Here is a 12,902-nt window from a genome sequence, read left to right as displayed (position 1 = left end):
CTTAAAGACAGCTCCCATGGCCCCTCCTGAAAGACCTCACAGATTAAACATCCCCAAGTCCTTTTGACATTGGTTCTCATTTGACATCATCTCAAGGCCCTTGTGACATCCTGGTCACCCTCTCTGGACCCTCCTCAAACCCCCAGATGTTGTCTGGTCAGGGCAGATGGGTCAGTGAGTGATACCATCATCATTAACATCCCATGGAGAGTCTGGTACAGAACTGGTATCTGATCCCTAGTCCTCTGACCTCAGTCCTAATGTTCTTCATTCAGTATTTTGGGTTTATCATTAGGAACATCAATCATCGTGTTGATTACTATACTGTGACTCCCTCAGGGCCTACCAAGGTAGGAAAGGCCATTTGTCCCAACAAGCAAAGGCCTAGAACTCAGGACTTTGGAAGTTCCTTGGTCTAATTTGTGCTCCCTTTCTTCCTCTTGAATAATAGTCATGCCCTCTGTCCACTGGCACTTCTCATTGCTATGCATGGGACTGCCCAAAGTTGATTCCTCCTCAACCCAACAGTACTTTTCAGTGTTACTGATGTGTTGCTCTTGATCTTGTCATGGACACAGTTTTCAGAAACATTTCAATTTGCATTCAGCATAGTCTGGCTGAAGTCCAGCCCTCAGTACCAGGGATCATTGCTAGGAATATTTTCTATTATGATGTAATTATTAATTAAGCAGAAAAACATCATTGGAAACATAATATGATAAAAGTTCACTTGATAGCAATTATTTCTTCTAATTTCTAATAAAAAATTAACCAATCCCTTCCATTTAGAAAGGGAACTTCTTGAGAACAGGGACTGATTCAGTTTTTCTATTTGTCTCCCTTGTGATTAGTGCACTACTTAGCTTATATTATGTGCTTAATAAATACTTTTTCATTCATTCAAAAATGGAATGGTCTGCATGAGTTCCCCAACACTGGAGGTCTTCAAACGGAGGCTGCATGATGTCTTGGGAGGCCTATTGTCAGGATTCTAATTTGGGTGAGGGCTGGACTGGGTGGTCTCTGTGTCTTCTTCTGGTAACATTCAAATGTCCCTCATGGAAAGTCACGATATGAAAAATGAGTGCCCTGTAAAGGACTTTGTTCTCTCCAGTGAGACCAATATTTTCTGGACAAACTTATTTAAGGTGTTTTTGGCTATTTCCTTTTGCTTTGCAAAGACTGCTTTCATAGATAATGCAAACATAAGTTCCAGTCTAGTCCAATTACATAAATTTCCAATTAGGACGCCATTGCTTACATTGACTGTCCTGCCTGATGTATTTGCAGCAAGAGGGACTGTTTTGAAGAAAAGTGATTTAAATCTATAACATTTAAATTAGTCTTTGTAAAATATTAAAATGAAATTAGTTATTTCCAATTGGCACCAATGCTATAGCACTTAATGGGGGTTTTATGATCTTATTTTCCCCTAAATTTCAGTTTATAATACAAAGGAATAGTCTCTTTATGTTGGAAGGAACCTTGAGACCATCTTGTCTAGCCATTCATTTTTCAGGTGAGGAGACTGAAGACCAAGAAAGCCACAGCACCACAACCAAATAGTATGAAGGCCACACTGGCCAAAGAATCAAAAGGGGGCCTTCCAAGGAGGTCTATGCCATTATGCCTCCCAGAAGATTTCTTGCTAAGTAAATTGTTTTTGTCTTTCAAAAGGCCTATTTTAAGAGGAGAATTCAGGGCTTCTTACCTTAAGAAGGCCCCCAGCTATCAAAAATCCCAGAATGAAGTGAGCCTTTCAATGTAAGTCATCTGGCCTCCCCTTCAGTCACTTTAGCAAGCAGCTGATTGCTTACAGTCAGGCTCAATCTTTAGGTGGCTTTAAATTTCAAGGATAAATAATATGTTCAAGGTTCCATATTATTTTTACTACTTTCACTAAGTATTCTTGGTAGAATAGTCTAGAAAGTTCTCTTAACAATGATTAACAATGATTCATATCATGCCAAGAACCAACCAGTAACAAATCAAGTTTTCTTGTTCTGAAGCTACATAATATCACACTGAACTCCAAAAACTCTAGGTATCATCCATGACACTGAGGGGCTTTTCCACACAGGAACCTACTCTACTCCTGGCTTTACTTGCAGCTGAAAGGTAACCCACCAAACCCCATCCATTCAATGATGTCCAGAGAGGTATACATACCTTGGGTGACAATGGTTGGGGGCTGCAACACAATTGTTCTTTGGGCCACTCCAACAATGTAAGGCAGTAAGTATTCTTGTAAGTCGCCAAGGCTACGAAATTCCGGGGTGGTAAACACGAAATTTTCATCGGTAGCAATGTTCTGGAGTTCTGCCATGTCGGCACCCTGGGCCCCAAGGCCAAATGAAAATATACTAGCTTGCTTCAAGGCTACCACTCCATCTCTAATGTCATCACTAGACTGGGAGCCACTGATGAGCACTAACACCTGTGGGACCCCTTCCTCCACTCTGCTGCCTCCTGCCTGGGTGAAGTGGTTCTCCACCACAAAGTCCAGGGCAGCCCCCACGTTGGTCTCCTCACCACCAATGCCCCAAAGAGACTTCACTGCATCCAGAACATCAGCTTTTGTGGAGTAGCTATTCAAAGAGAAGGCAGTTCTGGGCTCATCGCTATACTGCACTACCCCAACTTGGATCTGCTGAGCTCCAATGGAAAGTCTCTCAATGAAATTTACAAGGAAATCTCGAATATATGCAAAATTGGCACTTCCAGTCTTGTCTGATCCATCAATTAGGAAAAGAAGGTCAGCAGATTCTTGTGCTTGAAAAGAGAGAAATGCAAAATGTGAAAGCGTTAGAAATGAGTGACTCCATGCAGTCACAGAGCGGTCTGACATGTTTCCTTGGAAACCAATGAGAAACACGGATATGGAAAAAACACACACCACATGTTGAATGAGAAAAGTGAAATCTCCTTTAGTTCTGCATTCTGGTTGGATAAGAGGCACCTGGTAAAATTACATCTTGACAAGACTTTCATTTCTGATCTTATTTGGGTCAGAAAATCCCACGGCTAATAATCCTAAATATTGAGCCCGTACTCTGGAGACTTCTGCCAAGTGTTTTAGGGGTCAATTTGAAATGGAATCTGTACACTAAAAACAAAGAGAGCACACAGTAAGCGCTTAATAAATGCTTATCAGCATTTTGACATAAAAGGGAAACCAACTGAAATAAAAGGATGATCTATGGTCCAAGGATGTATTAAGGGAAAAACCAATAAAACATTTCCGAAACCTTTCCATTTTCAATCATGAATCCAAGGAGACTGATTGCAACCTAAGTTTATCACCGTGAGATGATGCTCTCTGATTCATAGGTTCATCAGCCTTTACCCAGGGCATCACATACTAGATGTCTTTGGCATGTGATGGTTTGTCCTTGCTGGAAAAGTCAATTTCACTTTTTTAAAATTGTGGAACGCATTCACTTTTGTGAATATGATAGGAGGGAAACTAAAGCAATGCAAAATGCCAAGACCAAATATTTTAATAAGATTTAGGATCTGGCTTAATTTGGCTCAATGTTGTCTGCCGCAATGGGTACTCATATTGAACCCAGCTGGGATTGCTTAGGAATTTTAAACAATTTAAACAAGTTTAAAGCAATTCTTACCTCTATCCAGTCAAGTAATGCAGAACAATGTTAAACAGGGTGATATGAAACCAGTCATGACATAATTATCCAACCTTATTCACTTTTCAGGACAACCCTAATTTGATCACATGGTGGGGGGGGGACGGGGAAGACATCTAGGATAAAACCTTATACAGCAGTTACCTGTTGCAGACTAATGATAGGAATGGAGAGATCACTACCAGCATATGTCTCTACTCCCAGAATAATGCGCAAGTAGCTGACATTCCATTCCTAGAAATGGGAGTCATGGGAAATCATCAAAGTTAGAAGAGCACTCTTGAAATCTGTGAAGTATGATGGAGTCATTCAAAAATTCTCTGGAAAGAACCATGGCCACATTAATATGGGATTTCTAGACTTAGTGCTCATTTTTAACTGTCTAGTCAGACCGTAAAGGGATACTAAACACACACGCGCATACACACCACACACACACACACACACACACTGTATACAAACATACATAAACACATCATACAGAAATTTAGTGTAATTTCAGGAGCATTGCTTCATACTTTTTAAAAGTATGAGACATATATAAAGGCTCTTTCTCATTATATTTAACATGGAGACACTAATGGTAAATCAATCCTCCTGTGTAGCTTTTAAATCTTGCTTGACAAGTATAATATGATCTTATGAGAACTCTCTGTAGAAGTTGGGGACTAAATGCCCTAAAATCTTCTTTTCTTTACCCTGAGGCATGTTCATTATGACTACAGATTGGAACTTGAACTAATATCTATTTTGGCCCAGAACTATGAGTCAACAGGGCAGGGTAGATAGAGGTCTGGTCTTAGAATCGGTAAGATCTAGGTTCAAGTCCTGCCACACATACTAGTTACATGAGCATGGGCAAATCACTTAACCCTGAACTGTCCTCAATCAAGTTTGTAAGACTAGAAGTTTCAAATGAGTTCCCAATCTTCATTAGTGGTGGGAGTTCCCACACCAAAGCATCCCTATAATGATGTAACCATTTACAAAAATACAAAATAATAATAGTGATAATAAAATGGACGTTGGTCCAATTTCTGATCTTTAGCAAGTTCGTTCATCAGGGTCCAATTGGTAATTCTATTGTTAAAGACAGTAAAATCTTAAGCTTTCTTAAAAAGTTATCCTTCAGTATCTAGCAGAGAGAAGACCTGTTGGATTGGCAGGGAGCTATAGCTGCAAGGTCTAAGGAGACCCAGGCTTAAGCAAACAAGTGATTGCAATTCACAAAGGGAGACTAAGAGCTAGGATGACCTACATCTCAGAGAAAATCTACTACAGGAGACAGCGATAGGACTTGATGTGCTGTCTATGCGTAGACCACATAAATCATACACAGCTACAAATCCCATCGTGAGCAAATGCATTTTCTGTGACTCATCAATCAATCTTGGCAAAGCCCAATTTATGAGATCAAAGATTGATGAGTCCACTTGCTACCCTGTTAAGAACCCTGAGGTGTTCACCATGAACCTTTAGGGCTACAAGATCTGGGGTCAGAAGACCTGGCTTGAACCCTGGGTTCTTCTGCTTCTTCCGAGGTTGACCATGGACAAGACACTACATCTCTTAAGCAGCCTCATCTGTGCCAGGAGAAGGATGGACTAGAAGTCCTCCAAGGTCCCTTCTCCCATCTCTTAACCATGCAGTCCAACCATACAACATCACATCCTCTCATTAGAGACACACCTTCCTTTAAGGCCAGAAACAAAAAGTAAAAGGTACCCTTAGGGAAATCCCTTGAACCCACATACTTGGTCGTTCTTTCAGGGAAAAAAAACATACTAAGCATCTACTAAACCAGGGAAGGTCCTAGAGAAATGTTGGATAATTTGTCATCACCGTCAAAACCATAGTACTCACGTACACAATGATGGAGCGTGGGCTAGAAAACGACTCAGAGCATGCTGGTTAAGTGAGGGATCCAGGGCATCCCAGGAGCCCTAGCTAGCTCAAGGTCCTTCCCAGAGGGAAGGCTATGGGGATTCCAGAAGCAGTCAGCTTTCCTAAAAATTCCAGGGGGCGAAATGGGGCCCTTTTCTCGTTTCTTGGCTCCCGGCTTATAATGTCCATGGCATTTTAAAGAGAAAGGGTTACAAACAGTCAAGCATCATGGAACCATTAACCACCAAGAGAAATTAATGCTTTCCTGGCATCCTGAATTGGCAGATTTTTACATCCATAGCATAAATAATTCTGTCGTTTAAAAAGTAAAGGAGCAGTCATGTTTCCTGTGCAAAGCACACCATTATAACCGCATTTCAATCATTTGTTTCAAACTTTCTTTGTCATGTAAAGCAAAGGGGGGAAACATCAAACCCACCTTTAAAGGAGAAGTGTGTTTTAGCACACTCTTTTAGCATAGAGAACATTTCGTGTTTTTGTTTGGTTTGAGACAGATCGTCCTAGCAGCAGTTGGAAGCTATCAGAGTCTGTTTTGTGGCAAATTGAAGACAGTGGACAATGGGGAGACTTGATAGCTGATATGTACCAACCAGAGGGGCAAGGAAGGGAAGGAGGTAGAAATGACTGCTAATTAATAAATCTTCAGAGTGTTTGTCCTTTTGAATAACCTTTCAAAAACATTTAAAATGGAAGCAAAGTGTCAATTTAAAACCATGAAGCATGCAGTGAGAAGTGGTGACTTGGTGGGCGTACAAAGCGAGGTTAATTAGAAAAGAAACAAGGGAGAGGCTGAATGAACATTGGTGATGGTTGTGCAGCAGCTTGCTTAGAAGGCAGAGATGTTTTCCTGGGCATAAAAACAAAGGTTTCATTGTCAGAGGTCAGTTTCTGTGCAGACAGATGCTCCCTTGGGAGGCAATTGGGTGGCTGAGACCTTTTATTCGTTTCTAAACATGATCTTATCAGCTGTTTTTCTTTAGTTTGGCAAAATGGAGTCAATCAAAGGCATCCCTATCGATGCCTTTCTTGGAAGTTCATATTTACTTTGTCAGTGTCTGCATTGGGGCATTTTAAGGAGGCTTTCAGATGTTTGGATGATGACTACTGAGAGGAAGCAGTCGATGTCTCCTGTCTCTGAATGATGAATGTCTGAAGACACCTTGGTTGCTTTCCCTGACATAGACAGTTACGAGGCTTATATTGTACTAGATGAAAAATACTAGAGGCAATCTGGAAGGAAGTCTACGCTCCCTTGCAAATACTACCACCAAAAACTGGCTAAATAACCACAGAAGATGTTCCTTCTACACATGCTATTTAATGATTCCCTTGACCATGCTGATAAGCCCCAGCTAGAGTGATGGCTCCTCCCCACTGTAGAGAGGAAACTGCCCAGCAATTGCAGATTGCCTCATAAGCTCCAGTTAAATGAGGTCCTCGCCTTCCATCTTACAATAATCCCTCATATCTTAGTACTGCAGCTCAGCTTTGCATCACAATGGTGCCCACATGGGCACAGATTTCTCCACTGTCCAGCCTTGTCAGCTGGGGCGAAGGAGAGGAAGGAGTAGAATAGGTGGCCCGTTTATTCTGGAGGAGAAGCTTCAAGACACCGTGAAGCCTGGGGCATCCTTTCCCTTCTCTTCTTTCAATCTCCACCCTTCCCCCATCCAAATGCCTACCCTTCCCATATCAACCTCACCCCTCTTGGTCTGCTAATTACTACCAAGCACAAACGTACATGGCTCCATTGGTATCTGAACTTTTTCCGTCAAATCCTCCCTAATCCATGAGAAAACTAGAAATGCCTAATTAGGTCAGAGCCACGGCGCTTTCAGCCTAGGGTTGCTTGTCTCTCAAGAAAAGGCTCTCTTGTAAGACAACACCATGTCTCATAAGATTATAGTCTAGAGCTGGAACTCTCCAGGTCACCCCCTTCATTCGAGGGAGAAGGAAACTGAGACTTAGAGAATTTAAGTGACTTGGGTAAGTTCACACAAGAAGCACAGGTAGGGGTCAGAATTTGAACCTAGCTCTGCTGACTCTAAAGCCCAAGCTCTTTCCCCTGTACCACATTGCCTCCTGGGTTCAAAAGTAAGGGATGCAAATGTAATACCCCAAGTGGGTTTGGTATGACAGAGTGAAAAGACCACCAGAACTGGTGTGAGAGGTCCTGGATTCAAATAAAAAACAAAAAATGCTATTCCTAACACCTGTGCTTGGGGTTCAACAAGCAAGGAGGGTGAGGGAGAAAGTTGACTAAGCAAATACCTTGGCAAGTGGGATATTGATTTTAATTAAGCAAGTATTTATTGAACAGCAGTTCAATGCAAGGTGTTTAGCTGGACAGCTGGGTCTGTGTCTGTGTGTGTGTGCATAGAGGGGGGCACCACAACCACTATGAGGGGCTGTCTACAAGCTCTAACTCTTAGTCATCTCAGGCACTGAATCTATATATTTCTAGTGTGAGGACAATGAGCAAACAATAAAGACCCCAAAAATAATGTTGGGAAGCCTCTCTGAGCCTCAGAGCCGGGGTCCCAGGTCCTAGCCACGGCTTCTCCACAGCCCTGAGCACACGGCCTGCCTCTCTGGGCCTTGGTAGCAGCAGCTGAAATGAGGCAGCCAGACTAGCTACTTGCCAAGGGCCCTGAGGACCCCATCGAGGTAGGTTTGGGGCTTCTATGACTTTGAATAAAGAGGGCAGGCTTCCCCAGGCTGATGGCTCCCATGAAGCTTTCTGGGAAGTGAAACGGACCTCCACACTCAGAAAGGGATGAATAGTAAAAGTCATAAAGAAAGAATGTGGGCAACTTTTATCTCTTTCTGATAATTTAGAGAAAGGGGGGTGGGAGGAAGGAGCTTCTATGTCTTTTATTTTGTCATAACACCTCAAGTACAAATTTTCAAGGCCAAAAGCTAATGAAAAGAATACTTGAATTGTAGTTTTGACCTGGGTCAAATCCTGTCTCAGACACTTACTAGCTGTGTGACAAGTCACTTAACCTCTCTTTCCTCCTTGATAAAAATGATGGTGCCAGGCTCCACAGCCTTGAAGGCCTCTGCCTGCTCTAACTCTATGATCTTCAGTCACTTAACCGACTCATTTGTAAACTGAGAAGTTTAGACTCAATGGTTTCTGAGATCTCTTCCAACTCTAAATCTATGACCCCAAGGTCAGTCAATTAGCCCATGATCACGGGTACTTTTCTTCTCCAGTAACAGGTAAATAATTGTTCTTGCCCTTTGAGAAGAGATTGCTGAAAATGCTTAGAACCTTTGTTTTTAAACCTGTGAAGATTCATCATCTGTCCCCCTAGGTCAGAGGTTCTTAACCCGGGGTCCATAAATATGGGGGGGGCGGGGTTAATATGTTTTAACAACAATCTCAATAGGATTGACTTCCTTTGAAATCCTACAGATTTTCTTTAGTGTATTTAAAATACATTATTCTGAGAAGGATCCGTGAGCTTCATCAGACTACTTAAAAAAAGGTTAAGAACCCCTGTTCTAGGTCAAGTTTCGTACATGGAGCAGAGCCAATCAGGGCTGGCGGGACCTCAGCACCACCCAGAAAGCTTAACCCAGCTGTAGCTTTAATGCTAAAGCTGCCGCCGAACTTAACGCCACGAGAAGGGAGCAAGGCGGGAACACAGCTCGGCGCTGGGAGCATTCATTACCTGTGATGTCTTTGGGTATCTCTGGAGCCCCGGCAATGTCCGCAACCATGGAGGAACGGACACAGGCCACTAAGTTGCCTACTATGTCATGGAGGGCGGTAAAATTCTCTAGGTTGAAAACATGCAAATCAAGGGGTTCACTGGCCATCTCCTTGAGCTCGCCTTCCTCTGCATCCTGCACGCCGATGGCAAACACATCCACGGCGGAGGCAGATTTAAGTTCTGCCGAAAGCCCGGCCACATCGTCCTGGGATCGTCCGTCGGTTAGCACTATGATAACCTGGGGGACACCATCGCTCGCTCGGCTCCCGGCAGCCTGAGTCAGATGGTTCTGTATCACGTACTGTAAGCCTCTGCCAGTCTTGCTGTCTCCCCCCAGGTAAGTCATGTTCGCAATATGGGACAGGACCTCTTGGTTAGTACGGTAGGTATTTAGCAGGAACTCAGTGTGTGGGTTTCCATTGAACTGGACCAGAGCAAAACGAAAATCACTTCCTCCCACAGCTAAAGACTCTATGACATCATAGAGAAACTCCCGAACTAGCTGGAAATGGTCTTTGCCAATGCTCCAAGAGGAATCCACTAGAAATATTACATCTGCAGCGCCACTCATTTTGACAGCTTTAAAAAAAGACATTTTTGTGAAATTAATTACTACCCATCCAGAGTCTCCATCATCTGACTTGATCTACACTGCACCATAGCTGAACAACTAATATTTCTGTTACGTCATGCGCAGGAGGAAGAGGAAGACCATGGGATCTTATGCTGGTCTGTCCAGCATCAAGCCTTACTTACCCACCAAAACAAAGATCCCACAGTCATGGTAGACAGGCCATTTCACACAGACACCTTCATTTGATGGTGACCCAAGTCCAATGTGCAAAATGGGCCCTGAACTAGCCGTAAGCATACAGAATGAAGAGAAATGTTTGCTGTTTGCCTAGAATTCCTTGTCACCATGTGGCAATTTTCCTATGTAATGTCACCTCAAAGATTAATCTCAGACATGCAGTCCAACCCGAAGGGCTTTCTGAACACAGATAACCAGCAATCAATCAATGATGATTTATCAATTGAATCTACTCAACCTCACCTTGATAGGAAAGAAACAATGAGAACTCTTTCACTCGAGATAATTGTATCATAGTTTCATGGTATTAGAATTGTTTCGTGGAACTTTTGAGTGTGCATACTTCTCTTTCTCTCTGGAACACATGGATACATTAAGGGGACAAGAAAACCCATTATTAAGTCTCAGAGACTAGAGTAGCCCCCAAGTTAGATTGCTTGGCTGAGAGACCAGAGTGGATGGACTCTCCAGAGAGGAGCAACCTCTGGACTGGGCTGGGAAAGTGAGGTATCAGATGAGTTCAGCCCCATTGGACTTCTACCCCAGTGTGAAAGAACATCTCTACTCCATGGAGCAAGAGAAATGGACATTCAAAGGTTCGTCTCACTGGTGAGCTCATCAAATTGATCTGGGCTGGGGAGATGCCCCTGATTATTCCTCATGTTCATTTCCTTATGTTCACAAAGGAAATTCCATCCCCTGCACAGAGAAGTAGTGTCTAAATGAAAGGAACATCCTGTAAGCAACAGTTTTTCAGGCAGCACACGTGGCCTCCACTTTGGCCAAAACGGTTACACAAGTTTCTAAAAAAGAGTGAACAAACTCCTGTCCAGCTTGTTCTGAAAAAATAAAACACCGTAACATCAAAGCAAGCATTCCCAGGGCTTACCCTCTTGAGCATCGGTCACCCAGGAACCTGAGACTAAAAGGCAGAATATTGCCACTAAGGGCAAATGTCGATGCTTCCTCATTTTGTTTTCGTCAAAGCACCAGCTATTGGACCTGAGAAGGAGAAAGGATGAAGAACAGATTGGTCATTTCCATTCCTCTTACCCCCATATTTAACTTGTGGTTCACATTGTGGCTTTGTTCTTCAGATCTTCTTTTACTTCCAAGGCAGTACTATGACCCAAGGCAGTGCTAAGTGGACAGGCCACAGGCCCAGCAGCAGGTGCTACCATGTACTCCACAGGTACCCTCATGGGCCTTCCCATGGCTGATGATCATCCCTCATGTTAGCAGACGGTACATGTTTTCAAGGGAAATTTGAATCCACTCATTTCACTTGGTCCTCACAACAGCACCACAACATGAGTGTTCTGATCCCTATTTTCCACATGAGAAGACCAAGGCCTGGGGAAGCTAAGTGATTTGTCTGAAGTAATAGGATTTGGAGCTGGAAGGGGATCTCAGAGGCCCGGCAGACCGCTGCCCTGAATTTACAGATGAGAAAGTAGAGTGTAAGGGTGGCGAAGTGACCCACCAAGCCACACAGCTGCTACTGACGGTAGTTGTAGTAGTAGTGAGGCTAGGACCTAGTGGCTCAGCCAGTGAATAGAGTGCTGGTCCTGGGGTCAGGAAGACCTGAGTTCAAGTCCAGCCTCAGACACTTACTATCTGTGTGACCCTGGGCGAGCCGCTTCACCCTGTTTGCCTCATTTTCATCTGTAAAATAAGCTGGATAAGGAAATGGCAAACCCCGCCAGTATCTTTGCCAGCAATACTGGTGGTAGTGGTGGTGGTAGTAGTGACAGCTAAAACTTACATAGCACTTTAAGGTTGGCTAAATGGTTTACATATATGTTCATAATCAATCCCCACAATAACCCTAGGAGGTAGGCCCTATCATTGTCCCCTTTTTACAGATGAGGAAACTGAGGCAAACAGACTTTAAACTACTTGCACAGAGCCACAGAGCTAATAAATAAGACAGGCAGGATTTGAACTCAGGACGTCTTGACTTGAGCTACAGCACTCTAGGCACCACGCCAGCATCCTCTGACTCTTGAGCCAATACACTTCCCATGTCCTCTACGTCCCAGTCCAATGACTGACCATGCCATGCCATTCAGAATGGCTGCCAAAACGATTCTCCCAAATCCCAGTGTCTCCCTATTACTTCTTAGATAAAATACCAACTCCTTTGTTTGACTTTTAAAGCCCCTCATGCTTTGGCCCCAGACTATCTTTTCAGCCTCATTACATATTACTCTCCTTCCTGCACTCTCTAGTCCAATAAAACTTAGCTTCTCTCTGTTTCTCACACATGGAACCACATCTCCCCTCTCTGTGCTTTTGCACTGGCCATCCCTCATGCCTGGCATGCCCTCCCTCTTCACCTGCACTTCATAGAATCCCCCACTTCTTCCAAGATTTAGGACAAGCACTACTTTCTCCATGAAGCCTTTTGTGACACTGAGCAGCTGCTAGTGCCCTCCCTCCCTAACTCCCTCACATTTAACTACCTTGAGTGTGGTTTTATTCTGTGCTGTGTTTCATTTACTATATATTTGTTATGTGTCTATAGAAAGTTAAAGTGCCTAGCACAGTGCCTGGCCCATAGGAGGTCTGGATAAATGTTAGCTGTTCATATATTATTATCATATATGTAAATATGTACACACCTCCCCTGAAAGAATGTAAGCTCCCTGACAATAAAGATGATTTCATTTTTGTATCTTTGAAACTCAAGTGTCTGGTGCAGTGCCTGGAACATGCTAGGTGCTTTAAGTGTAAGCTGGTTGATCGATTGATTGAATAGCCAAAATAGAGTTCTAAACTGAGCTAACAAAACATTTAAATTTCAATAACACATCA

General features: G+C 43.1%; 1 protein-coding gene across 3 annotated transcripts in view; it reads right to left on the bottom strand.

Annotated features, from left to right (window-relative positions):
• Nucleotides 1-12,902, bottom strand: part of COL6A3 (collagen type VI alpha 3 chain) — a 100,493-nt gene that overhangs the window by 70,727 nt on the left and 16,864 nt on the right. For 2 of the 3 annotated variants that reach the window (XM_036767456.1, XM_036767457.1), the window contains exon 2: nt 10,975-11,087. In XM_036767456.1, coding sequence (XP_036623351.1) covers nt 10,975-11,056 — 82 coding nt within the window. In that variant the 5' untranslated portion in view covers nt 11,057-11,087. Of the gene's footprint in view, nt 1-2,169; nt 2,773-10,974; nt 11,088-12,902 lie in introns of all 3 variants that reach the window. The other variant, XM_036767455.1, reaches the window with a different exon arrangement.

This window comes from Trichosurus vulpecula, chromosome 7 (assembly GCF_011100635.1).
Source record: "Trichosurus vulpecula isolate mTriVul1 chromosome 7, mTriVul1.pri, whole genome shotgun sequence".
Lineage (NCBI taxonomy): Eukaryota > Metazoa > Chordata > Mammalia > Diprotodontia > Phalangeridae > Trichosurus > Trichosurus vulpecula.
This window is presented reverse-complemented; position numbering and strand designations above follow the sequence as displayed.